General features: G+C 55.8%; 2 protein-coding genes and 1 long non-coding RNA gene across 3 annotated transcripts in view; 1 reads left to right on the forward strand and 2 right to left on the reverse strand.

Moving 5' to 3' along the window:
- LOC105469396 (WD repeat domain 45B) overlaps positions 1–6,084 on the reverse strand; it is a 32,941-nt gene extending 26,857 nt beyond the window's left edge. The window contains exons 1-2 of the mRNA XM_071081892.1: positions 5,921–6,084; positions 1,650–1,724 (exon numbers count right to left, since the gene is read on the reverse strand). Of these exons, the coding sequence (XP_070937993.1) occupies positions 1,650–1,724; positions 5,921–5,987 (142 nt within the window). The 5' untranslated portion in view covers positions 5,988–6,084. The remainder of the gene's footprint in view (positions 1–1,649; positions 1,725–5,920) is intronic.
- A 7,140-nt stretch (positions 6,085–13,224) lies between these two features.
- LOC139359267 (uncharacterized) lies at positions 13,225–16,937 on the forward strand. The gene is made up of 2 exons (XR_011615235.1): positions 13,225–13,999; positions 14,840–16,937. It is a non-coding gene; the product is annotated as an uncharacterized lncRNA (long non-coding RNA).
- Positions 16,938–17,143: 206 nt separating this feature from the next.
- Positions 17,144–26,768, reverse strand: part of LOC105469352 (RAB40B, member RAS oncogene family) — a 35,673-nt gene continuing 26,048 nt past the window's right edge. The window contains exons 2-6 of the mRNA XM_011720300.2: positions 23,376–23,436; positions 20,214–20,274; positions 19,006–19,083; positions 17,910–18,132; positions 17,144–17,555 (exon numbers count right to left, since the gene is read on the reverse strand). Of these exons, the coding sequence (XP_011718602.2) occupies positions 17,284–17,555; positions 17,910–18,132; positions 19,006–19,083; positions 20,214–20,274; positions 23,376–23,436 (695 nt within the window). The 3' untranslated portion in view covers positions 17,144–17,283. The remainder of the gene's footprint in view (positions 17,556–17,909; positions 18,133–19,005; positions 19,084–20,213; positions 20,275–23,375; positions 23,437–26,768) is intronic.

Here is a 26,768-nt window from a genome sequence, read left to right on the forward strand (position 1 = left end):
AACACATAAAAATCCAAGCGGTCAGCTGAGCACACGGAAGGTCCTGGAGGGCGGCCGCCCAGGGAGAGCTTGGAAACTCCACGGCCCATCCCCCACACCCTGTCCTGCGCTTGCCCTCATCTGTGTTCTTGGCAGTGTCCTTTACGGCGGTCCGCAGCCCCAGGCAGTGGTGGTCCGTCAGGAACCAGGCTGCGCAGCAGGAAGCGAGCAGCAGGCAACCAAGCGTCCCCGCTGAGCTCTGCCCATCACATCAGCAGCAGCATTTCTGTCTGAAGGTTAGAAGGCCCAGACTCAAGCACGGTGGGGCTGGGGCAGTCTTGGGGACCGAGCCCTCGGCCTGTGGGATCTCACTCTGTCTCTAGGTAGATGGTGTCGGCCCCACATTCAGTCACAGAAGTCTTCTTCTGTGCTGACATCTGTCATGGTGTTAAGAGCGGAGAGGAAACATGGTTGGGGGTTTTCCCACACAGCTGCTAATGATTCAACTTGGACACCAATGCCTGCAACTCTTCTGTAAGCTTCTGGGTCAATTTAGTAAAAAGTATCCTGAGATTTGCAAGTCAAGCTGTTTTAAAACATTTTGCAACTACTTATCTGCATAAAGCAGAACTGTCCCAATTTACTGTTCCAAATGAAACAAAGTAACTATAAATTAGATGCATGAAAAGCCACCAACTTCACCTGTAACACTGGCTAATTCCACTGACTTCCTCTGAGAGTAATGCGGGTGCTACTCCTGATGATGATGGTGGCATCACACACTCCACAGCACCTAACGTGTGTGCAGGCATTGATCTGTGTGTTTGACGCACTCCGACTCATTTTCACAATAGCTCCATGAGGCAGTCATTGTTATCAACCTTATTTCACATATAAAGAAAGGTAGCCGGGCGGGGAGGCTCACTTATCCCAGCACTCTGGGAGGCCAAGGTGCACAGATCATGAGGTCAGAAGTTTAAGACCAGCCTGGCCAACATGGGGAAACCCTATCTCTACTAAAAATACAAAAATTAGCCGGGCGTGGTGGCGTGTGCCTGAGACAGGAAAATCGCTTGAACCCGGGAAGCGGAGGTTGCAATGAGCCGAGATCATGCCACTGCACTCCAGCCTGGGCGACACAGCGAGACTCTGTCTCAGAAAGGGGGGGTGGGAAGAGGTCCAAGGAGGCTAAGAAATTTGCCCAAGGTTGCACAGCAACCTGGTAAAGGGCATAACCAGGACTCAAATGTACACACTGTGGATGCAGCCTGAGGAAATGCACCCTGACTTACAAAATAAACTCCCAGACATAAAGGACCACTTACTGTTTTACATCCCAGGGTTACAGGTGAGATTTTATTTGAAAAGAGGTTTCTGCTGCCAAAAATCCCTGATGTGACAGGGAAAAGGCACGAGAAGTTCACGCTGATCTAGAGTTCACTAGAGAAATCAGGCCAGTGAACAAACCTGCTCAGCACACTCCTGGATCCCTCAGCACCTGTAGAAGCTCAACAGAAGAAAGAGGACAGCTCCCTCCAAGTTGGTGAGGGGCCATGAACCCTACCCACTTCTCAGAAACAGCCATCCCCTCCCTGCTCCACCTGCAAGGTTAAATTTAGACTCTGAGGGTTGGAAAAGGGAGAAACCAGGAAATGTCCGTTAATTCTTACCTTGTTTCTCTTTTTCTTTCAGTGGGTCAGTGTTATAGACTCGGAATCCATTTTCCATCCCACACGCAAAGCATCCTAAAGCAGAAGTGTAAGACAGACATTAATCCCCAGGTCTGGAGAAACGGCAACTACTGCGAACTCCTGCAGATGCTGAAACCACACAGGCACCACAGGTGCTAAGTCACAACTCCTTTCCTTGCAGAAATGTTACTAAGTGACAAGCACATTCATGAGGGACATTTTGTTTGTCCTTTAGCAAAGGAGTCTTGGAGTTGTTCACGCAGCTTCCCCACTGCAGGGTCCTTCTGTGGCATCCCCGTGGCCCAGGCTTGGAGGGCAATGAGTGACAAATGCAAAGGACACCTCTAGAGGAAACCCACCAAGCAGACAATCCCACCCACTGTGGACACCGGGTGAGGGGAGGGCAGGGTGCTGGGAGACAAGAGGTAGTCCTAGATCCAGGAACCAGGAAGGTGAGGCAAGGATGCTCTTTCCCATTTACAGGGTGGTCTCCCGTGACTTTGTCCCACCTATAAATCATCCTCACTCCTTAAAACCCTGTCAGAGTCTCAATGAGTTACCCAGGTCACTCATCCTGGTCACTGTCTCCAAGCCACACACCAGCCACACAAGCGAACGGCAGCGTTAGAAACTGAACAAAGCGCTTAAGTGTGAAGATGACAGTGTGTTAATGCTTATGACCCAAGGACTGCATCCATCTCCTGAAATGCCATGTCCAACTGTTGGCTCTACGAAGCTGTGGCGGGAAAGAGAAAAAAACAAACTGCCCAATTATTTTTCACATGAAATGTCGCGAAGTCTGGTTCCTTGCAATGACTGCACAAGTGGGTGTGAAAGACCAATGCAAAGGCCTCTTAAAATTCCCATTCGAGGCCGGGCACAGCGGCTCACGCCTGCAATCCCAGCTCAAAAAAACAAAACAAAACAGGCCGGGCGTGGCGGCTCACGCCTGTAATCCCAGCACTTTGGGAGGCCGAGGTGGGCAGATCACCTGAGGTCAGGAGTTCGAGACCACCCTGGCCAACATGGTGAAACCCACTAAAGATACAAAAATTAGCCAGGCATGGTGGCATGTGCCTGTAATCCCAGCACTTTGGGAGGCCAAGGCAGGTGGATCACCTGAGGTCAGGAGTTCGAGACCAGCCTGACCAACATGATGAAACCCCATCTCGACTAAAAATACCAAAAAATTAGCCAGTCTTGGTGGTGGGCGCCTGTAATCCCAGCTACTTGGGAGGCTGAGACAGGAGAATCGCTTGAACCTGGGAGGGGGAGGTTGCAGTGAGCTGAGATCACGCCATTGCGCTCCAACCTGGGCAACACAACAAGACTCTGTCTCAAAAAAAAATAAAAATAGAAATACCCAAACCACCTCCTAGAAATCCACAGGAAAAAGGCAAAGTCCTCAATAGAAAAATGGGCAAAAGACTTAGACATGTCACAAGAGGATATCCAAATGGTCAAGAAACACGAAGTCAGGAAAATGCAAATAAACAACACAGAGAGATTTACACAGCCACCAAAATGACCAAAAATAAGAGAAAACACCAAATGTGAGCTGGGTGTAGAGCCTTGGGAACTCTCAGACCTGCCATTTGAGGGCAAAGTGGTACAACCACTTTGGAAAACTATTTGTACTATCTACTATACTGTCAATTCTACTTCTAGGTATATAGGAGTATATGCCTTGTGGAAATGTGAACATATGCTCTCTGAAAGACATGTTCTAGAATAATCATTATTCTTACTACTCATATTATGCTTATGATAGCCAAAAACCGGAAAGTACCCAAATGCCCAACCATGGTAGAATGGATATATGAATTGTTGTATGTCTGCACAAAGGAATACTGTACATCAAGAATGATCTGGTTGGGCATGGTGGCTCACATCTGTAAACCCAGCACTTTCGGCGGCCGAGGTGGGCGGATCACGGGGTCAGGAGTTCGTGACCAGCCTGGCTAACACAGTGAAACCCTGTCTCTACTCAAAATACAAAAATTAGCTGGGAACGGTGGCGGGCGCCTGTAATCCCAGCTACTTGGGAGCCTGAGGCAGGAGAATCACTTGATCCCAGGAGACGGAGGTTGCAGTGAGCAGATATCACACCACAGCACTCCAGTCTGGGTGGACACAAGACTCTGTCTCGGAAAAGAAAAAAAAAAGATCTACAACTATACTCAACAATACAGAAGAAAAAAAAAAATCACAAACATGATGTTGAGTAAGAAAGCTACAAAACGGCCGGGCACGGTGGCTCATGCCTGTAATCCCAGCACTTTGGGAGGCGGGCGGATCACCTGAGGTCAGGAGTTCCGAGACCAGCCTCAACATGGAGAAACCCCATCTCTACTAAAAATACAAAATTAGCCAGGCGTGGTGGTGCATGTCTGCAATCCCAGCTACTTGGGAGGCTGAGGCAGGAGAATTGCTTGAACCTGGGAGGCAGAGTTTGCTGTGAGCCTAGATCGAGCCATTGCACTCCAGTCTCGGCAACAAGAGTGAAACTCCGTCTCAAAAAAAAAAAAAAGCTAGAAACAAAAAAAAGTACAAAAATAAAGTACAGAAGTAGGCAAAACTAATCTATGACGTCACAAGTCAGGTAGGGAGCATTTATTGGAATCAAGGGTGGCCAGGTATGTTCAATTTCTTAATTGTTAGTGACACCTGTGTTCAGTTTGGAAAATTCATCACTTGAACACTTACGATCTATCCACCCTTCTACAGGTATAGCACACTTCAGTAAAAAGAAGGCATTACAAACACCAGATGGTTGGAAACCACCCTCTGAGGAAGCTGGCCATCTCCCTTGCCATCTCAGCAAAACTTTCTTCCCAGAGAAACCCCAGCACACAACCCTGGGGAAGCTGGCAGCGCCCAGGAAGCCTGATTGGCCCCAGGGCATCAGAATCACTGACGAGTTCTTTTAAGTACGTGTAATCCAGCTGGGTGCGGTGGCTCACGCCTGTAATCCCAGCACTTTGGGAGGCCCAGGCGGGGGGATCATCTGAGGTCAGGAGTTGGAGACCAGCCTGGCCAACGTGGTGAAACCCCGTCTCTACTAAAAATACAAAAATTAGCCGGGCGTGGTGGTGGGCGCCTGTAATCCCAGCTAATCCGCAGCCTGAGGCAGGAGAATCGCTTGAACCCGGGAGGAGGGTGCAGTGAGTCCAGATCGCACCAGCCTGGGCGACAGAGTTAGACTCCGCCTCAAAATAAAATAAATAAATAAATAAAATTGTCTTCACAAATACGGGATCATACAGCACCTGCCTGGATTCTCTTCAAAGACAAAACTTCCAAAACCAACACGTAAAGGCTCGCAGAAGTCTGTCTCGGAATAACGGTCATTCCTTTTCTTCCCCATCATGACCTTTGGGAAGTGCGCCCTTCAAATGGGAGGGGGGGAGGCAACCATCCGAATCCAGGTCCCGCCCGCCTCCCGCGGGAACCCGACCGCGCCGCTCTGAAGCACCTGCGGGGAAGGAGGTCACCTTCCCTGGGCGCTTTAAATCATCCAGTGCTTACACCTGGATTCCGACATGGGAAAAGAAGTAGGATTTCCCTCGGGCCTCCCTTAAGTCATTTTATTCCACCAAACACGAGAAAAAATCCCGGGGAGTGGGGGCGGGGAGAGTGAGTTTCCGACTGAAACTGACGGGAGAGGGGGGACCCGCACCCCACCCGCGCCACTCGCCACCAGAGGCGTCAGGGGCGCCGACTCCGCGGCTCCAGTGAACCCAAGCGGATTCGGCTCAGCCACGGGCTACCTGCTAAACACCCTGAAAGGAGCAGGGGGCAAAACGGGGTTCCGCGCAGCGCGTCAATCACGCTGCGCGGAAAATCCCGATAACCAGGGAGCCCGCAGGGAGCCAGGGGCCCCGAGTGGGCGTGGCGCGCGCGGAGGGGCGGCCGCGCAGGAGGCCGGGGTTCTGCGCCGTCTCCCACCCACCTCGACCTCGGCCCGGGACCGCCGGCCGGGAGCGGCCACAACCCGGGGGTGAGCGGGGGACGAAAGGCCGGGAGGGTGGGAGCCGGTTCGGGCCTGGTCCGGACCCCGGCTGAGGCTGGGAGCGGCGGCGAGGGCCGGAGCCGGGGACTTCGGAGGGGAGCTCGGGCGGGGCTGGGGTCCCGGGTGGGAAAGCCTGGCCGGAAAGGGGCGCCCGGGAGAGGCCGGAGAGTCGGGGACCCCGGGCTGCGGGAAGGCCCGGGCAGGCAGGGCGACACGGCCGCGCCTCGCGCCTCCTCACCGTGGTCCTGGTTGAAGCCGGCGTAGAGCAGCCCGTTGCCGTGAGGGTTACACGGCAGGAGGTTCATGGCTCCGCGATGCTGGGCCGCCGCTCCTCAGCGCCGCATGCCGCTCGCCGGGGCCGGCGGTCTGGTCCCCTCTGGCCGGCGCTGAGGCCGCCGCGGCCGGAAGTGCCGGACGTGCGTGCGCGCGTGCGTGCTGGACGTGCGTGCGTGCTGGACGTGCGTGCGTCCTGGATGTGCGTGCGTGCTGGACGTCCGTGCGTGCACGCGCGCCCCCCAGGGAGCCTATGGAGCGCCGAGCGCATCTAACCAAAGCGAGGCGAGGCAAGGCCGGGCGGGGAGGGGAGGGGCGGGGCGGGGAGGGGAGGGGCGGGGAGGGGAGGGGAGGGGCGGGGCGAGGCGGGGAGGGGCGGGGAGAGGCGAGGCCGGGAGGGGCGAGGCCGGGAGGGGCGGGGCGGGGCGGGGCGGGCCGGGAGGGGCGGGGCGGGCCGGGAGGGGCGGGGCGGGAGCATCGAGCACGTTCGAGGGAGGGTCTGGCCTTGTCATGCGCGGGGTCGCCGTGGGACGGAGGATGCCCCTTGAGGGCTTGGCACCGACACCTGACGGTCAGAGGAAGGAGGGAGAGCCGGTGAGGGAGGCTGACCCAAACTGAGGCCCGGTGCATCATCCCTCAGGAGAGGCAAGCGCAGAAGCGCCACGATACTAGGGCCCCCCTTCAGGACACACAGACCGCCAGGACAGAGACCTTCCCAGGACACGCAGCCCCCCCCCCAGGACACACAGCCCATAGAGGACACAACCCTTAGGACCCCACCGAAAGGACAGGTGGTCCTCACACAGCACAGCCCCCGCAGGACTCCAGGCCCTCAGGTCACATTGCCCAGAAGACACAGGGGCCTCCCAGGACTCACAGCCCCCTGGGAAACACACAGCCTCCCCAGGACACAGAGCCCCCCAAGACACGCAGACCCCCAGGACACAGAGCCCCCCCAAGACACGCAGACCCCCAGGACACAGAGGCCTCCCCAGGACACAGAGCCCCCCAAGACACGCAGACCCCCAGGACACAGAGCCCCCAGGACACAGAGCCCCCCAAGACACGCAGACCCCCAGGACACAGAGCCCCCCCAAGACACGCAGACCCCCAGGACACAGAGGCCTCCCCAGGACACAGAGCCCCCCAAGACACGCAGACCCCCAGGACACAGGACCCCCAGGACACAGAGCCCCCCAAGACACGCAGACCCCCAGGACACAGAGGCCTCCCCAGGACACAGAGCCCCCCAAGACACGCAGACCCCCAGGACACAGGACCCCCAGGACACAGAGCCCCCCAAGACACGCAGATCCCCAGGACACAGAGCCCCCCCAAGACACGCAGACCCCCAGGACACAGAGGCCTTCCAGGACACAGAAGCGCCCCCAAGGACATGTGACCCCCCCCAAGGCAGAGGCCCCACCCCCGGACATAGGGGCCCCCTAGGACACACAGCCCATAGAGGACACAGCCCTTTAGGACTCCACCTAAAGGACAGGTGGCCCTCACACAGCACAGCCCCCGCAGGACTCCGGGCCCTCAGGTCACGTTGCTCACAGGACGCAGTTCTCCTCCACTCTTAGGGTCAGGCTGCTGAGGGCGTCCTGGTCACGGAGCTTTGTCCCCGGGGTAGGCTCACGCAGTGGATGGCCGTGGAGGCCTGAGTGCTGACCCTCGTTTCTCCTGCCCAGGGAGTCCTCTCCACTCCCCCTCCTCACCCTCCTGTCCCCTCCTGGGCTCTCCCTGTTCCCTGCAGCACACCTGATCTCCTAGGAGGTTCTGACACTGTCCCCTCACAGCCACCTGCCTCCACCCGTCTGTCATCCTCATCCCACCCTCGCCACTTGCCTGAGCTGGTGCTGACCTCTCAGCCATGGGGAGGAAGGAGCTGGACTGTAAGCTCAGATCACTGGCCCACTTGGGCCAGGCCATCTTTGCGTCGTGGGCATCAAACACCTCGATTTCCCCACAAGAGGGGCTCCTCCCTGAGAGTGACCAGGAGCCTCGAGATGGCAGAGTGAGTTGGCCTGCCCAGGTTGTGACTAGGGCTCAGGGGCCCAGGTCCAAATCACAGAGCTGGGGCGAGACTTAAGTGCAGTCCAGGGGCCCAGCACCCTCTTCCCTGGAGGGCACTGGGTTCTCCTCCATGCACACATACTGGTACCTGCTGTGAGAAGTGTCACATGGGGAAAGGAGAGAGGCGTGGGTAAGGGGCATTTCCCTTCATTTCCCTGCTTGCCACCCTTGGGGTCTCCTTCAGTCCACATTTTACTCAGTCTCCCGGTGGCTATACAGGCCAGGGGCGAGGGCATGTGTGGACATCCACATACAGCGCTGGTTGTATCCTAACCAGGAAACTCAAAGCAGCCTTGCCTACCACAGTGGGTTGAATGGTGGCCCTCAAAAGATGTGTCCTGGGGGGCTGAGTGGGGAGGATGGCTTGAGCCTAGGAGGTTGAGGCTGAGGCTGCACTGAACTGAGATTGTGCCACTACACTCCAGGCTGGGCAATACAGCAAGACTCTGTCTAAAAACAACCAACCAACCAAAAGCCAAAAAAAAAGATAGGTCCACCCAGAACCTGAGAATAGGGGCTGCTTTAGATACAGAATCATTGCAGAAGTAATTAAGGATCTCAAGGTAAGATCATCGTGGATTTGGGGTGTGCCTTAAAGCTGAAGACTGGCACCTTTGGAAGAGACAGGAAGGGAGGAGATACAGGGGAAGGCCGCCGCTGGCAGCCAGTGGGACTGGAGTGCTCAGCCCTAAGTCAGAATCGCGGGCAGCCTCCAGGAGCTGGGAGAGGCATGAAGGGTTCTTCCCCAGAGCCTTCGAGCCTGGGAAGGAAGACAGGCTGTTGTCCAAGCCACCAGCGTCTGGGGCTCTGTTCCAGCAGCTCCAGGAATCCCGCCGTCCACTGATAGCTCAGGGGTCTCCACGTGGAAGACCTGAAGTGTGACTTGGAGTGAGGGACATGCCTCATCTTGCCCACCTGTCTGCAAGGCAGGCAGAAAGCAGTCGCACCTCTTGGGGTGGAGAGAATAGAAGTTACATACATACATTTATCTCCTGGGCTCCGGTGATCCTACCACCTCGGCCTCCTGAGTAGCTGGAACTACAGCTACACACCACCATGCCAGCTTAAGTTTTTATATTTTTAGTAGAGACAGGGTTTCATCATGTTGCCCAGGCTGGTCTTGAACTCCTAGGCAAAGGATATGTCCGCCTCAGCCTCCCAAAGTGCTGGGATTACAGGCATGAGCCGCTGTGCCTGGCTTAACGATGTATTGTTTAAAGATACAACATATTTGGACACACACAAACATATAAAGAAAACCAGGAGGATGGTGGTTTCCACAGAATTGGAGATGATGGTCACTCCTGGGGGCAAGAGAAGAATCTACAATAGGCTGGGCGCAGTGGCTCACGCCTGTAATCCCAGCACTTTGGGAGGCCAAGGTGGGCAGACTGCTTGAGGTCAGCAGTTTGAGACCAGCCTGGCCAACATGGTGAAAACCCATCTCTACTAAAAATACAAAAATTAGCCGGGCGTGGTGGCGGGCGCCTGTAGTCCCAGTTACTCAGGAGGCTGAGCCAGGAGAATCGCTTGAACCTGGGAGGTAGAGGCTGCAGCGAGCTGAGCTCGCACCACTGCACTCCAGCCTGGGTGACAAGAGCGAGACTCTGTCTCAACAACAACAAAAAAAGAATCTGCAACAGGGGAAGGGCGTGTGGTTGACTCTGAAGAACAGCCCCCAACGACACCCCCATCCCCGTGCTCAGAGCTTGTGCATGTGTTGCTTTTATACATGGCAGCGGGGACTTGCAGATGTGACTACCTTAAGGACCTTGAGATGGGGAGGTTAACCGGGATGATCCTCGAGGGTCCTCACAGGAAAGAGGGAAGGCGGTCGCTGAGAGAGACCTGGATGATCCAGGCGGGATCACGAGGGTCCTCACGGGAAAGAGGGAAGGCGGTCGCTGAGAGAGAAGGCTGTAGTGTGACCACAGGGGTAGACTGGAGGGATGCAGCCGGAAGCCCGGGAATGCCGCTGCCTAGAGGCTCAGGAGGCCAGGGATTGACTCTCCCTGGAGATTCCAGAAGGAACCGGCCCTACAGACACCTTTATTTTAGCCTCTTCCTCCAGAACTGTAAGAGAATAAATGTGTGTTCCTTTAAGTCTCTAACTTTGTGTTACTTTGTGATAGTTTGTATTAGACTGCAGAATGGCCCTCAAAGATACCAGGTTGTCATCTCTGGAACCTTTCAATGTGTTATTCCTGGCCGGGCGTGGTGACTCACGCCTGTCATCCCAGCCCTTTGGGAGGTTGAGGTGGGTGGATCATGAGGTCAGGAGTTCAAGACCATCCTGGCCAACATGGCAAAAACCTGTCTCTACTAAAAATACAAAAATGAGCCAGGTGTGGTGGCAGACAGACGCCTGTAATCCCAGCTACTTGGGAGGCTGAGGCAGGAGAATTGCTTGAACCCGGAAGGCAGAGGTTGCAGTGAGCCAAGATCGGGCCATTGCACTCCAGCCTCAGCGAGAGAGAGACTCCATCTCAAAAAAAAATTAATAAATACGTAAAGAAGGTATTCCCTTATTTTGGAAAAAGGGTCTCTGCAGATATGATAAAGTGAGAGGCCCTGAGACAGGAAGACTGTCCCGAATTGTATGGACGTCCCCAAGTGCCATCGCACACTTCTTCAGGCAGAGGAAGGATTGACCAACAGAAAACACCATGTGGGGACAGAAACGGAGACTGCAGTGATGTGGCCACAAGCCAAGGAGTGCCTGGGGCCCCCTGAAGCTGGAAGAGGCTGGGAGGACCCTCCCGGAGCCTCCAGAGGGAGCCACACCTTGATCTCAGCCCAGTGATGCTGATTTTGGACGTGGACTCCAGAACAGTGAACGGAACACACTTCTGTTGTTTCAGGCCCCCGGGCTGTGGGAGTTTATTACAACAACAGTAACAGACCTTAAAACCCACTCCAAGGGCTTGGCAGGTAAGACTCTACTCCTTCCGCTTCAGCTGCTGTGCGTTGATAGTCATAACAGTACTGTTCATTCAGATGGACCCACGTGAACTGTTACATGTAGGATCCATTTCACAGATGGAACCATTAGAGGGCCTTTTAAGAAGCCCATCACCCTCACCCCCAACTGTAGTGGAACGTGGAGCAATGCTAAGATTTCAGCCTGGGCACGGTGGCTCGTGCCTGTAATCCCAGCACTTTGGGAGGATCACTTGAGCCCAGGAGTTCGAGACCAGCCTGGGCAACCTATGAAGACCCTGTCGCTGAAAAAAAAAAAAAAAAAAAAAAAAAAAAGGCAGGTGTGGTGGTGCACACCTGCAGTCAGCTACTCCGGAGGGCGAGGTGGGAGGACCACTGAGCCCAGGAACCAAGGCTGCAGTGAGCCAAGATTGCGCCGCTGCACTCCAGCCTGAGCAACAGTGAAACCCTGTCTCTGAAAGAAAAAAAGAAAAACATTCAAGGCAGACGAATCAAGAAACCAGCAGAGGGTGGTGATTGGCTTTGAGTAACACACGGAGTCTTCCTCCAGCTGAACTGGAAGGTCAGCGTCTGCCCGGTTAAAGGCACTGAGACTGGTATGTCTGCCTCTCACCGTGGCCTACACGGCTATCTTCCTGTCACCTCAAAAGGCACCAAGAAAGATCGAGGCAGCCCCTGAGCACGCACAGCGAGGCACTGGAAGGCTCCTGTTGGACTTGACGGCCCCACAGACAAGGCCGCCCTGTGACTGAGGGGACAGGACAAGAGCAGGGTCCCCTCTGCACACAGGCGGGAGCAGTGCCTACCTCCCCCAGACGACCAACACTCCGCATCCTGCTGGATGTGAGTGACTGCCACTTTCTACCAATGACACCTTGCACCTTGCTCCGTTTTTCTCACCTTCTAGGTAAGAACTGAGATAGTAAGTCTCAGAGTCACCCCTGCTTCCTGACAGCATCAAACAGAGTGCAGCAGTTGCCGTGAATGTTCCCCAAAACCTCCACGAAGCTGCCCAAGTCGCGCCCGTCCTCCCCGACTCCCCAGCACCGTCGATGGTGGGGGGCTCCGTGCTGCAGCAAGTCAGGGCCGTTCACGGCGGCCTCTGGCTAACAGCCCTGACGGCACCTCTGGGCTGCTGGGAAGCACCCGGTCACCTCACCTAGAGGAGGGTGAAGGCTGGAGCGACAGAACTGCTTGGAGACCAGGTGGAGCTTGGAATCCCTCCTTTGTGCGTCCGTCTCCCTCTCCACAGTGGCTCAGGGCCTCTGTGCTCCAGCAGGGTTTGCTGTCATCATGGGAAAGTAGAGGAGAAGAAACAGCATCAGCTCGAGTCCAGCACAGCCGCAGGGCAGGGACAGTGGTTTTATTTTTATTCGAGATGGAGTCTCATTCTGTCATTCGGGCTGGAGTACAGTGGTGCAACCTCCGCCTCCCAGGTCCAAACAATTTTCATGCCTCAGCCTCCCGAGTAGCTGGGACTATAGACATGCACCACCACGCCTGACTAATTTTTTCTATTTTTAGTAGAGACGGGGTTTCGCCATGTTGCCCAGGCTGGTCTTGAACTCCTAAGCTCAGGCAATCTGCCTGCCTCAGCCTCCCAAAGTGTTAGGATTACAGGCATGAGCCACCACGCCCTGACGGGACAGTGGTTTTAAAAGGCAGGTGCCAGCCTTTGTTAAGAAAGGTGTGTAAGAATCTGTAGATCTAAAGCAACAGGCCGCACCTCTGAACATTCCATGGAAGCAGGAAGGGAGCAAGCCCCACTCCTGAGCTGAGACAGGTGGGGGTGGAGGGCAGGGTTCACATAGGAGATGGCTCAGCCTCTGCCCAGGGAGCGCCCCACCTTCGCCAGGGCGGGGAGGAGCATACGGCACCCAGTGCTTGCGTACACCCCTGCGTGCGTGGAGCTGCCTAGGGCCTCCCTGTCACCAGCCCTCACTGCTGTCCAGCCCCTGCCTACAGGCCCCCAGTGGCTGCCACGGTCCTATGCGGAGACTTTGCTCAGTTTCATCCAAGGTTTCGCCAATGCCCTTCAATAGCTGAGGATATACGAAAGGCTCCCCGAGCAAAGGCTGGGGCCCCAGGGGGCCGGGGAGAAGGTCGCCGAGGCACACATGGGAGGGAGTGGACAGAAGAGCACAGGACTCTGCTGAGGTCTGAACGAGCCCCTCCAGAATTCATGTGTTGGAACTTAATTGCCAGTGTGAAGGTATTAAGAGCCAGGGCCTTGAGGCAGTGGCAGAACCTCCAGAACGGGATTCAGGACCTCACAGGAGGTGTGGCAGAGCTGCCTCCCTTGCCTTTGTCCTTCCGCCCCTCCGGCCATGTGAGGACGCAGCCACAGGGCACCATCTTGGAAGCAGAGACTGGGCCTCCCGAGACCCAAACCAGCTGGCGCCTTGAGCTTGCACTTCCCAGCCTCAGAAGTGAGAAACAAATGTCTATTATTTATACATTCCCCAGTCTCAGGTGTTTTGTTACGGCGGCGTACACGGACTAGGAATCTCCTGCTCCCTCCAGCCCCCACGTCCCCACACTGCCCCACCCTCCAGGCCGGGACAGAAGTGTGTCCCGCCCCCGTGACAGTGACGTCTCACCAACCTCCAGCCTCCCCCAGGTGAAACAAAACCTTCACCTCCCCCTAATACAAGCAGCTTCCATTTTGCTTGTAAAATCCACATCTGACGAAGCTGTTCTCCAGCAAAGGGCAGACCTAGCGTGTCTGTCTCTGTCAAAACAAATATCATCAAGCCTGTCATGGACTTTTTTTTTTCCTAGATTCACTATTTTGGCTAAATTCCTCATCAAAATTGCAAGCTACGAACCTTCTCTACTGGAGTAATTTTCAGAGGGCAACTGAGTCATCATTGTGGATAATACATTTTGAATCTTGATGTTTGGAAAGAGGGTCACAAGCACCTGGGACAGCATCTGGAACTGGTGTTTACACCACGGACGGATCGTGTGGACAGATCGCGCCAGCAGTGAGGGCTGCGGGAGAACATGACAAAGCTTCTCTAAGGTTTTTTTTTTTTTTTTTTTTTTTTTTTTTTTTTTTTTTTTTGAGACAGAGTCTCGCTCTGTCGCCCAGGCTGGAGTGCAGTGGCCGGATCTCAGCTCACTGCAAGCTCCGCCTCCCGGGTTCACGCCATTCTCCTGCCTCAGCCTCCCGAGTAGCTGGGACTACAGGCGCCCGCCACCTCGCCCGGCTAGTTTTTTGTATTTTTTTAGTAGAGACGGGGTTTCACCGTGTTAGCCAGGATGGTCTCGATCTCCCGACCTCGTGATCCGCCCATCTCGGCCTCCCAAAGTGCTGGGATTACAGGCTTGAGCCACCGCGCCCGGCCGCTTCTCTAAGGTTTAATTTATATTTATGTTTTTTGTATATTCACCACACGAACACGCAGTCTTCTACTTAGTCCAGTCTGTATCAGGCTTTGTCTGGTTTTGTTCTGCCTTGGTTTGCTGTAGCACTTTCTGCAGTGAGCGTAACTCACTTCCTTGTTGCAGGAGTTTCCTGAGGCTGTCATAACAAATCGCCACAGACCTGGTGGCTTAAATAACAAATATTTATTTTCCCGTAGCTCTGGAAGCCAGAAGTCCGAAACCAATACTTTGGCAGGGCTGTGCTCCCCCTGGGAGATCTCGGGGAGGCTCCTTCTGCCCGAAACCAATACTTTGGCAGGGCTGTGCTCCCCCTGGGAGATCTCGGGGAGGCTCCTTCTGCCTGTCCCGCTTCTGGGGGCTTCTGGTGGTGGTTGCCTGGAGGGCCAAGGCCTCCGGGCGGCCTGTGTGTTCCGTGAACACCTGCGAAGGGCTCTGGGTCACAAAGCCTTGGGAAACTTTATTTTATTCCTTCTAGGACACTACTGGTACTCCTGAGGAGCTGTCAATTACAAAACAAGAAAAGGGAAGGAAGAGAAAAATACGCGTTTGGCCTGGTTTGATGTTGCAGCGGGAGGATCCGTCTTCTTACCCTCCACCATCACCGAGCCGGGAACTGAGGGAGAAGAGGCCCCTGCAACATGAGTTTCTTCAGTGTGGGTTCTCCTTTCCTTGCATCTCAGTGTCCTTGTGTTTGCAGCTGGGAGGTCGGCCTCACCCCCACCTGTGGCACAGCAGAGAGAAGGATGAAGAGGTCCTCGCAGTGTGTCTGCACGAGGCTGGCCACCTCCCCTCCCCAGGCACTGTCCCCTCAGGGTTCACCTTCTGTCCACAGACCACGACCCTGCCTCCCCACAGACTTTGTCCCCGTAGCTGCCATACCCAGTTGGCCAGACACCTCCAAGCCCGGCTCCACCCGCAGGGACCAGTGCTGCTCTCTTCTCTCTGGGCCTCAGTTCCACCATCTCTGAATAGAGGCGTTGCCCCTGATTCTAGGGTCCCTTACATTGCTTTTTTTTTTTTTTCCTGAGACGGAGCATCGCTTGTCACCCAGACTGGAGCGCAGTGGTGCGATCTCAGCTCACTGCAACCCCTGCCTCCTAGGTTCAAGTGATTCTCCTGCCTCAGCCTCCTGAGTAGTTGGGATTACAGGCGTGCGCCACCATGCCAAGCCAATTTTTATAATTTTATTGGAGACGGGATTTCATCACGTTGGCTGGTCTTGAGCTCCTGACCTCTGATTTGGCCTTCTTGGCCTCCTAGAGTGCCGGGATTACAGCTGTGAGCCACCGCGCCCGTCCCGGTCCCTTAAGTTTCTCAGAATCTACAGACCAGCAGCAGGAACTAGGAACATCAGGCATTTTCTCACTTCATTTTTTTGGTTTAATCCCTCATTTGCAACTCCCAGCCACTGACAAATGTCCAACAGCGTGACCAGGGAAGAGGCTGGCCCTGGAGGTCTCTGCCCTGCTCTGAGGCATGCAGTCGGAGATAGGGGCTGCATCTCCGTGGGGAATCCCGGACAGCCCCTGGGGGCTCCTCACCAAGGCTCAGGAGCACAGCTCCGGTTTATCAGACAGGCACACACCTGGGTGTCAGCTTTGAACTCTTCCCTCTCTCCTCTGCACTTCTGTTCTGGAAAAGGAATCCTTTCTCAACAGGCGACAACAGTTCAAGGATTCAGCCTTGTTGCCAGTGTCGTTTCTTAGCTCTGATATGTGATGTCTATACCAGGCAGTGGCGCAGTGAAGTAAAGGGCTGTAATAAATACACAGAATCTGGCTGGACGCGGTGGCTCACGCCTGTAATCCCAGCACTGTGGGAGGCCGAGGCGGGCAGATCACCTGAGGTCAGGAGTTCAAGACCAGCCTGACCAACATGGTGAAACCTCATCTCTACTAAAAATACAAAAATTAGCCGGGCGTGGTAGCACACCCCTGTAATCCCAGCTGCTCAGGAGTCTGAGGCAGGAGAATCACTTGAACCTGGGAGGCAGAGGTTGCGGTGAGCCGAGATCATGCCATTGCACTCCAGCCTGGGCAACAAGAGCGAAACTCTGTCTCGAAAATAAATAAATAAATAAATAAATAAATAAATAAATACAAAATTCTAAAGAACCGGCCACCAACTCTACCAAGAGAGAAACGACTATACATTTTATTGTTGAGAAACATTTTCTTAAATAAGTGTTTTCACTTCATTCCTTTTACTGAAGCAGGTCTTCCTTGGCCTGTTGAAACTGCGTCGTTCAACGTAACTAGAGGTATCTTTGGCATTTTCTTCCCTTAGCTTCATAACTTGTAGAATATCTTGTACAAAAAATGTAGATTTACAGAAAAATATGCATATAAATCACTTATTAATCCCAAAATGTAGTAAATAACTAGCAAAAACTTTATCAAATCCATTTCATACACAAACTGGACAGATCCGTTGCACATAACCTCTACATCTGCAGCGTTTTATAAATTGGTGCTTTGACATTAAAAAGGAGGTTTACAAAAAGACCCCTCTCGTGATATCGATGACTCTAAATCATCCCACTACCGTTGCTTCTCAAATTCCCTTCAATTTACGCTAATCACTCCAATATCACCATTCTTACAAAAGCAGTTATTTTAAGGAAAAAGTTGCAGTGCAATCATGATAAAGTAACATTCAGAATTTCATGTTACCAAGAGTTGAGCAGAGTACTAATTTTCCCTTTATAAACACACATCGAAAACAAGAGCTTCATGCACATCCACATAGAAATTCGAAGTCCGACAGTGTAGTGTGTTTCCATCACACGGAAGGCATCGCACATATTCGCAAGCAGCGTTTGCCGAGAGAAACCGGAATCTGAGATGCATCCGCCAGCTGCCAGGGGTAACACCGAGTTTCTCCGGGAGAGATTCCACCGTGGTTCTTTTAGTGCCTGCCTTAAGAAATTTTGCAGCTGTTTCTGGTGCAGTTTTTGGGTGGGCTCTGGGGTGGGCGGACAAGCTTCACTTTGCGGAGGCTGCTCCTTTTGTGGGTGGAGCTGGTGGTGAGGGAGTAGGAACGGCCGTGCATCATCCTGGCATTCAGGCCGTTGGCCATTGAGAAGGACTTGAGGTGGCTTCTTAAGGCAATGGGGAGCGGGAGCTTGTCCACCAGGTGCACCGGCGTGCAGGACACAACCGCCCGGCAGCACAGGTCTTGCAGGCTCAGCACTTGGGAGAGAAAAAGGTAAACCCTGCTTAGTGGATGTCCCTGCCTGGGCTGGCCATGGGGGTGGTGCCCACACCTGTTCTCCTGCCTTCCCGAGGCTCGGACACCCATGGCCCTGGCTTGTACATGCAGCAAGCCCTGCCACCACATCCCCTCTGCCCACGTACAGATCCCAGAGCTCCCTCATGAGCTTTCCGACAAAGCTGTAGTGATTACTTCTCTCAAATGTCTTGCTCTGAGAACAAACACAGTGGCCCTGAGGCGGGTCCCGGGAGGCAGACACTTATCCAGGGGGCCACCGAACCACCTCGGCGTCTGAGGGCAGAGGGGGCCCCCAGAATAGCCCCGCGGCCTACCCTTGCTTGGCCGCCAGAGCCGGTCCATCCCATGCCGCAGCAGCACGATCCTGGCCAGCTCCGTGAACGACTCCGTGATGTTGAAATTGCACAAAGGGCTGACCTCAAAGAAGGTCACGCCCAGGCGTTCGGCGTAGGCCTGGGCCTGCTCTGTGGGGACCTGCCGCTTGAACGCCAGGTGCAGGCGGTTCCCCACCAGGATCTTAGGGACTCCGGGGGCATGCTAGCGGGCAGGAGAAAGGCGAGGAGCATGGGTTACTTGAGTGAGATTTTGTTGTCGTTGCAAAGTGGGTGCTCTGGTGTGAGGAACCCCCCACGAGTTCATGTCCACCCAGAGCCTCAGCATGGGACCTCGTTTGGAAAGACAGTCTTTGCAGACGTAAATAGTTACGGGGCGGCCCCGCTGGATTAGGGCCCTCATCTAATGACTGGTGTCCTTGGAAGAAGAGAAGACACGGACACTCGGAGGAGGCCGTGTGATGCAAAGGCAGAGACTGGAGCGGTGCAGCCACAAGCCGGGGGGGCCCAGGGTTGCTGGCACTGCCGAGAGCTCGGAGCGGCGGCTGTAGGGAAGCAGCCCTCCCGACACCTTGGTTTGGGGCTCTGGCCTCCAGAACCGTGAGCGAACGCATTTCTGTCGTTTGGGACCCCGGCTTGTGGTCGTTGCTTACGGCAGCCCCAGGACACACAGTGGGCTTGGCGCTGACCACGCCATGTCGCCGCTGCCAGGTGGGCTGGTCTGCGTGCCAGCAGGCACAAGCCCCGGCCACTGCTGGTCAACCCAGCTCGACCACAGCAGGGAGTGAAGCAGGCCAAACTGTGGGGCCTGACCCCATGCCGAGGCACGCCATGGAGGCTCGTTTTGCCTGGACCAGCTTCCTGAGCTTTGGTGACTCTCTGTAGCTACACTCATGAGCCCAGCCCCATCCAGTGCTGTGCCGAGGTGAGGCACCCTCCTTGCTGCTGGAACCCCATCCAGTGTCCTGGCCCATGATCCATGTGTACCCATGAGCCCTGGAGGGCCCGGCCCTAATTCCTGGCCTGACATCCTCCCAAGCGCACAGGGATCTTGGGCAACGGCGTTTCTACAACGTACCTCATCGATCTCCTTAATCCATCGATCAATGCCGTCGAAAGACCAGCGGTTCGCAATGTCATAGACCAGGATCACACCCTGGGGGAGAGGTCACAGGCTCAGCACACAGAACACAGATGCAGGCACAGCTGCGGCCATGCACGCAAAGACATACAACTAACTCAATCATTTCCTTCTTTTAACACAAAGTACATAATTTTGATTTATCACCCGAATGATCATTTCCAACGATATTTCATAAGCTCAGTGATAAACCCTCAAATGTCACAGTGAGCTGGGGACTAGCACTCACACCCACGAGCCACTCCAGGGACACAGGACACGGGGCACCACGGTAATCGCCACCTCTCGAGGAGTGCGGCCCACTTACCTGGATGGATCGCACGCATACACATGCACATACACATGCAGTTCACGTGTGCACACGTGTGCATATGTACGGGCAGGCACACATATACACATACAGCTCACACACAGGCACTCATGCACAGACGCACGCACAGTGCACACACACGCAGTTCATGTGTGCAGAGGCATGCACATATAGAGGCAAGCACACACATTACACACACAGGCAGGCACTCATGCACAGACGCACACACAGTGCACATACCTGCACACACGTTGTGCAGACACACACACACACTCATGCACAGACGCATACACAGTGCAGGTACCTGCACACACATGCAGACACACACACACTCTCATGCACAGACGCACACGCAGTGCACATACCTGCACACACGTTGTGCAGACACACACACACTCATGCACAGATGCACACACAGTGCAGGCACCTGTACACACGTGCAGACACACACACTCATGCACAGACGCACACACAGTGCAGGCACCTGCACACACGTGCAGACACACACACACTCATGCACAGACGCACACACAGTGCAGGCACCTGCACACACAGTGCAGGCACCTGCACACACGTGCAGACACACACACACTCATGCACAGATGCACACACAGTGCAGGCACCTGCACACACACTCCCATAAATGCTTACTCCCTAATGCCGATGAAGTCTCTCAAACAATCAATCACTCTATGTATTTAGATTCTTGGTACCAATTTATACATAAGCGTAACCACCTTATCCTCCAGTTATCCATTAACGGATGGTAAGTTAAACATTGTAAACGTTATCATTCAAAGTCAGTTTGATCTCCCAGCTCGGGATGCTGTGTTACCTGTGCACCCCGAGAGTACGAGCGGAATATGGTACAAAATCTTCCCTGGCCCGAAGTATCCCTGGAAAAGATGTTGGAGACCGTTAAAAAGAAATCAAGTGCTTCTTCCTAACAACAGGTTCTGGAACTTCAGAGCCACAGCAAGTGCACCGCACACCCGCCAGTCAGCATGCCAGTCAGCTGGCCACCACGCTGCCAGCGCGAGACCCCAACGAAACTGTCCCATGTTCCCGGGGATCCAGGCTCATGCTCTTCTCTGTCATTTAAAAAGTCAAACTAGAAAAAAGAGTGATGGGTTTTAACATAATTCTCAGATATTTAAATACATTCAAGGTAGGCTTTAAAAAACTTGTTGAATCTGGAGATAAAGCTATGCAGTAAGGAGTGTGGGTCTACACTGGGGGAGAGAGGCTAGTGGGATTCCTGCTCTTCCAGTTCAACTGTAAGAACTCACATGGAGTCAGCCCTTCCAATGTGCCCCCAAAAGGGGAGGAATACAGGGAACTGCCTGGAGTAAGCTGAAGGCAGGCTTGAGTTCTCAGATGACGGCACACACAGCAGGTACTAGGACCCACAAAGACAACGGAGCTCCAACAAACAATGAAAGGCCAGGCTTGGTGGCTCATGCCAGTAATCCCAGCGCTCTGGTAGGCCGAGGCGGGCTGATCACCCAAGGTCAGGAGTTGGAGACTGGCCTGGCCGACATAGTGAAACCCCATCTCTACTAAAATACAAAAATTAGCTGGATATGGTGGTGTGCTCCTGTAGTCCCAGCTACTCAGAAGGCTGAGGCAGGAGAATTGTCTGAACCCGGGAGGCAGAGGTTGCAGTGAGCTGAGATCGTGCCACTGCACTCCAGCCTGGGCGACAGAGCGAGACTCCATCTCAAAAAAAAAAAAAAAGTAAGCAATGAGGGTGGAAAGGGTGCTCCCCAGGGATCAGTTCCCAGAGGAGGCAGCCTTGGGACAGCCAGCACTGTTTCCCGGAGTCTGCACGTGCAATTAACATACCTACATCAATGGGAGATTCCCCAGTGGGCTGGGGGCTGGCCCCACACACAAGACACAGCCTCACAGATGAGCGGTGGGACGCGGCATGGTTTTGCTATTTTTGTTACATGCACCTGTGGTCGGTGACCACCCTCAGCAACAGAGAGAAGGGCCTGGGGCTCCAGAGGGGACCAGAGACACTGGCCATTGTCAAAGCCTAGGAGTGAGTGCCTCATTTCCTGAGAAGCAAATTGATCTAGAATTCAAGCCTCAGCAGGACCTAAGGTGCTCAGGCTTTGCACACGGTGGGAGCTGCCCAAAAGCTTATGGTTGAGGAGGCAGCGGGCCAGATCGATCTGCCAGCTTCGCAGGGAGGCCGAAGGGCCAGCACGTGCCGTCAGAGAGCCCCATCGGGAAGTGGGAGCACTCCCCCCTCAGCTGGGACAACGTGCCGGCTTCCTGCGCCGCCGCCTCCCTGAAGGAGCAGAGCAGAGCCCAACCCCAGCCCCAGTGGGTGCAGGCAGGGAGGTGAGGGTAGCTGGGGGCAGGCAGAAGACCCAGCTGTGGGCATCAGGAAGGACCACACTCCGGGGTCTGCGGTGGGAGTGTGACCTTGCTCAGAGGACCGTGTGGACAGAGCAGGTGCTGGCACCACACACGAGTGGCCTCAGGGTCCTGCTGGGGCCTGGGGTGATTCTGAGCTTGGCCGAAGTCCCCGGGATCTCACTCCTGAGGTGAGAGAGAGAAAAGTGTTGAGGGTGACTCTTCGGCCCGCTGGGCAGCCGGGGTCAGGGAGGCTTTCGCTAAGATGAACAGCCAGACCCGGGGTGGAGCTGGGAGAGGGCATGTGCCAGCCCTGATGCCAAGCAGATCTTCAGGAAGGCACTGAGCTCGGGGGCAGGCATGGGGCAGAGTGCGGCCTTCGGATGGCCTTGGCCCCTCAAGAAGGATGGTTTTGGAGAGGGAGAGGAGAGTTGGGAACAAGGTCCTGGACCTGCAGGGCTCAGGGCTGGGAGAGGGCAGCAAAGGCCCAGCTGGCAGAGGGTGGGGAGCAGGACGGAGGCTGACGGCAACTCCAGTGCCAGCCCAGCGAGGGCCCGGGGAGCGGGGACCTGAGGGCAGACTGGGTGGGAGGCCTGAAGCTGTGCACCAGGAACGGCCAGGGCGCTCGGGGACACTGTGGAGAGAGGCTCCCGGGACTGGCCACTACTGGACGGGGCAGGAGTAGGAGGGGGACAGGTAAGAGAAGGGGGTCCCAGCTGCTGGAGGCGCACGCGGCTCGGGGGTGGCCCAGCAGGCAGGAAGGGCCAGGAGGCTCGGGCGAGGGTCACCCAGGGCTGGCAGCAGTGCAGGAGGGACGCCCAGGAGGGAGGCAGCCCCAGGATGAGGCACCGCAGGAGTCCCCATCCCCACTGCCCCACACAGATGGAACCGCAGGAGCCCCCCGGTCCCCACCACCCCACAGAGCTGGAAGCGCAGGAGCCCCCCAGTCCCCACCACCCCACAGAGCTGGAACCGCAGGAGCCCCCCAGTCCCCACCACCCCACAGAGCTGGAACCGCAGGAGCCCCCCCATCCCCACCACCCCACAGAGCTGGAACCGCAGGAGCTCCCCCATCCGAAGCCAGGAGCTGGTAGAGGGAGAGGTGCCCCGGGCCGGCCCCAAGGGGAGGGAGGAGCTGGGGTTCTCACAGCTGAGAGAGCAGAGCCAGCGGCCCCAGGCTGGCCAGTGAGTCCTCCCCTCCCCACTCTGGCTCCTCCACCCACAGGTCAGACCAGTCCCGCTGGCACCAGAACGCTCCAAGTTCCCTGCTGGGTGCTCAGTGGCATCGCTGAGCTAGGCGTGGGGGACCCAGGAACCCCGGGCTGCTCAACCACGCTGCACTGGTCCCCTCTTGGCATCTTCCCACAGACACCAGGCCACAGGTTCTGACCCCAAAAGCCCATTCCCAGTCACAGCGCTATGTCCGTCCTGCGGTCCCCTACCCTGGATGACGGGGGCCCAGACAACCAGACCACTGCCTCCTTCAGAGAAGGCCTGGTGCAGCTGGGGCTGGGGGTGCTCCCCGGGCTGTGCTGATGGTGGTGGGGGTAGGGCGCTCCCCGGGGCGCTGGGTCAACCAGGGGGGTCACTCCCTGGGGGTGCGGGGCGCTTGCACCTCCTCCAGACTCACCAGAGCTGCAGCTTCACCCGCCGCCCGTCCAGCAGGATTGTGGTCGTCTTGTAGTCGATGCCTGTGGGAGGGTTAGAGACGGCTTAGGCCTGAGGCTGCCACTAACAGGATGCCGGAAGTCGGGACTCACTTTCGGGGAAGAAAAGGCTTTCTCGTAAGCGCAACTTCCAGGTTTACCGGGGCAGGCGGATTGGACCCACCCCCCGTGTCTGCCCAGGCTCGCCCAGGCCCTGCCTGCACCCACAGCCCCGGCCTCCTGCAGCCCCGGCCTCCTGCAGCCGGGCCCCTCCTGTCCTCAGCCGCCTCGGCTTCTGTGGGGGTCAGGCTCACATCGCCCTCTCGCCGGGGGCTCCCAGATGGGCGCTGCAGAGCCCACGTGTGACCTGGAGGCCGGTGGGTTGGCTGCAGGGCTGTAGCCGCTGGGTGTGCCCCGGTCTGGGCTGGTCCTTCCCTCCCACCGCCTCCCCAAGCCTGCAGGCAGGAGAGCTCCGACTCAGCCCTGTTTCCAAGGGAGAGGGGCTATGGCAGGGGGTCTGCAGACACAGACTGCGTTCGCCAGTATCACACTAGGAAAGTACAGGAAAAACAGACGTGACCCTGCGTGGGGCGCCCGCTGTCAGCGGTGTGAGTGCGCGCGTGGACCACGCGTGCACGGTCTCAGCGGTGTGAGTGTGCGCGTGGACCATGCGTGTGCAGGGACACGGGACACGGGACTGCACGCCCGTCCCAGTCACCTCTGGGGTGCAGATTACAGGTAGGCTGGAACCTTCTGTCAACATTCTCTTTTTTCAAGTTAAAAAAAAAAAGAATGCGTTTCTTCTTTTTTTTTTTTTGAGACAGCGTTTCTCTCTGTCGCCCAGGCTGGAGTGCAGTGGCGCGATCACGGCTGACTGCAGCCTCCACAGCTCAGGCTCAAGTGATCCTTCCACCTCAGCCTCCTGAGTAGCTGGGACTACGGGTGTGTGCCACTATGGCCAGATAACTTTTGTATTTTTTTGTAGAGACAGGGTTTCGCTATGTTGCCCAGGCTGGTCTCGAACTCCTGAGTTCACACAATCCGCCTGGCTCAGCCTCCCAAAGTGCTAGCATTACAGGGATGAGCCACCATGCCTGGAACGTTTCTTCTAAAATAAAAAAGCTACAATTAAAGGCTGGGCACAGTGGCTCATGCCTGTAATCCTAATATTTTGGGAGGCGGAGGCAGGTAGATCACTTGAGGTCAGGAGTTCGAGACCAGCCTGGCCAACACGGTGAAACCCCATCTCTACTAAAAATTCAAAAATTAGCCAGGTGTGGTGGCGGGCACCTGTAATCCCGGCTACTTGGGAGGCTGAGGCAGAATTGCTTGAACCCGGAAGATGGAGGTTGCAGTGAACTGAGATTGTGCCACTGCACTCCAGCCTGGGTGACAGAGTGAGACTCTGTCTCAAAAAAGAAACTACAATTACAAAAATCTTTTTTTGAGACAGGGTCTCTCTCTGTCACCCAGGCTGGAGTACAGTAGTGCAATCACAGCTTACTGCAGCCTTTACCTCCTGGGTTCACAGGCACACCACCACACCTGGATAATTGACAGGGTATTGCTGTGTTGCCCAGGCTGGTCAACCTCCTGAACTCAAGTGATCCTCCCACTTTAGCCTCCCAAAGTGCTGGGATTACAGGCGTGAGCCACTGCGCCTGGCCAATAAATATTTTTAAAAGGGAAAAATATGTCTCCCCATCCCCCCAGACACCAATGTTCTGCTTCTTTGGAAACATCTCCTGCGTTCACTTCTAGAGCGTCTGGATGAGTGCCAGGTCTGTCACTGAGAATGTGGAAAGAGAAGCTTTGAGTTCAGGGGCTGGAGAACGCCGGGTCGGAGCACTGCCTTCCTAAAACTAAGTACAGTGACACCGATAATCACGGGAACCCAAACTGCGTAGTAAGAAGATGTGACGGCCGGGCGCCGTGGCTCAAGCCTGTAATCCCAGCACTTTGGGAGGCCGAGGCGGGCGGATCACGAGGTCAGGAGATCGAGACTATCCTGGCTAACATGGTGAAACCCCGTCTTTACTAAAAATACAAAAAAATTAGCCGGGCGTGGTGGCGGGCGCCTGTAGTCTCAGCTACTTGGGAGGCTGAGGCGGGAGAATGGCGTGAACCCGGGAGGCAGAGCTTGCAGTGAGCCGAGATCATGCCACTGCACTCCAGCCTGGGAGACACAGCGAGACTCCGTCTCAAAAAAAAAAAAAAAAAAAAGAAGATGTGACGAGCGTTCGTGCAATTTGCTTGATTTCATGTATAGGATTCACCTGAGAGTATCTCTCAACGCACTAAACCTAGAAGAGACAAGCCCTGGCCTCGCTCTCGGTGTGACCAGACGTTCAGTGAGTCGACAGCTGAGGCTGAATAGGGACTCAGAATTCTAAGGGAAGAGCGCTGCCGGGAGGCCGAGCGGAGAAGCAGCGCCAAGGCTTGCGCCAGACCTGGCCCTGGGGACGGTCGCGGAGCACACGGCCTCTGCAGCTCTCCTGCCAGAGAAGCCCGCGATGCAGCCAGTGAGTGCTCAGAAACAGGCTCCTCTAAAACTGCCAGGCTGCGGAGGCCACGGTTCTCAAGCGGCGTCTGCCCCCTGGAAGGATCTAGAACCCTTGGACTTGGCCACAAGCCCCCTGCGTCCCAGGAGGCAGTGTGCCGCGCTCCTGGTCTCCTGTCGGGCAGAGCGAGGTGTGCAGTGGTGGTGCCGCCGGTGGCCTCCCACCCGGCTCAGACAGCTGGTCGCCCAGTCTTGGGGCAGGCCTGGGCGTTGCAGAACCTCTGGGCCTCTGTCCTCCGCTTTCCACTGATGCAGCCGTGAGCACGTGCATGGCACATCTGCCTGATCTGAGCACACCTGTGCAGCGCCTTCCATGGGATCCCAAGCACCCTCCCTCCCCCAGCTGCTGTGTCCAGCCTGTCCCCTGCCCTCTGCTTCCTCCTCCGGGCCCCGTCCCCTTCCTGGACTCCAGAGGCTCTTCCTACGGTGCCCCACCAGAGCCCCGGTGACATGGAGTCCAGGCTTCCCACATGCTCCTCTGTCTCCTGCTAAACTGCACTCTCCATCCACAGAGGCTGCCCATCACCACCAGGTAGATTAGACCAAGCAACACCAGAGCAAACTCCACCCATCTGAGGAGAGTGATTCAGAGGGCAAAAGATGCAGCAGCACTGAGAACGCCCAAGGCACCTGCTCTGCAGGCGCCACCTGCCCGGTGATGAGGCTCAAAGCAGCCAAGCAGGCCTCTGACCCACCCAGTACGAGGCTTTCCTGGGCTGGCCAAACGTTTGCCACTGAGCCCAGTGGGCACACTGAGGGCCCCTTCTGTCTCTCTCTCCTTGGCATGGGCACTGACGGGGCACTGTTATGGCACCTT

Source organism: Macaca nemestrina, chromosome 17 (genome assembly GCF_043159975.1).
Source record: "Macaca nemestrina isolate mMacNem1 chromosome 17, mMacNem.hap1, whole genome shotgun sequence".
NCBI lineage: Eukaryota > Metazoa > Chordata > Mammalia > Primates > Cercopithecidae > Macaca > Macaca nemestrina.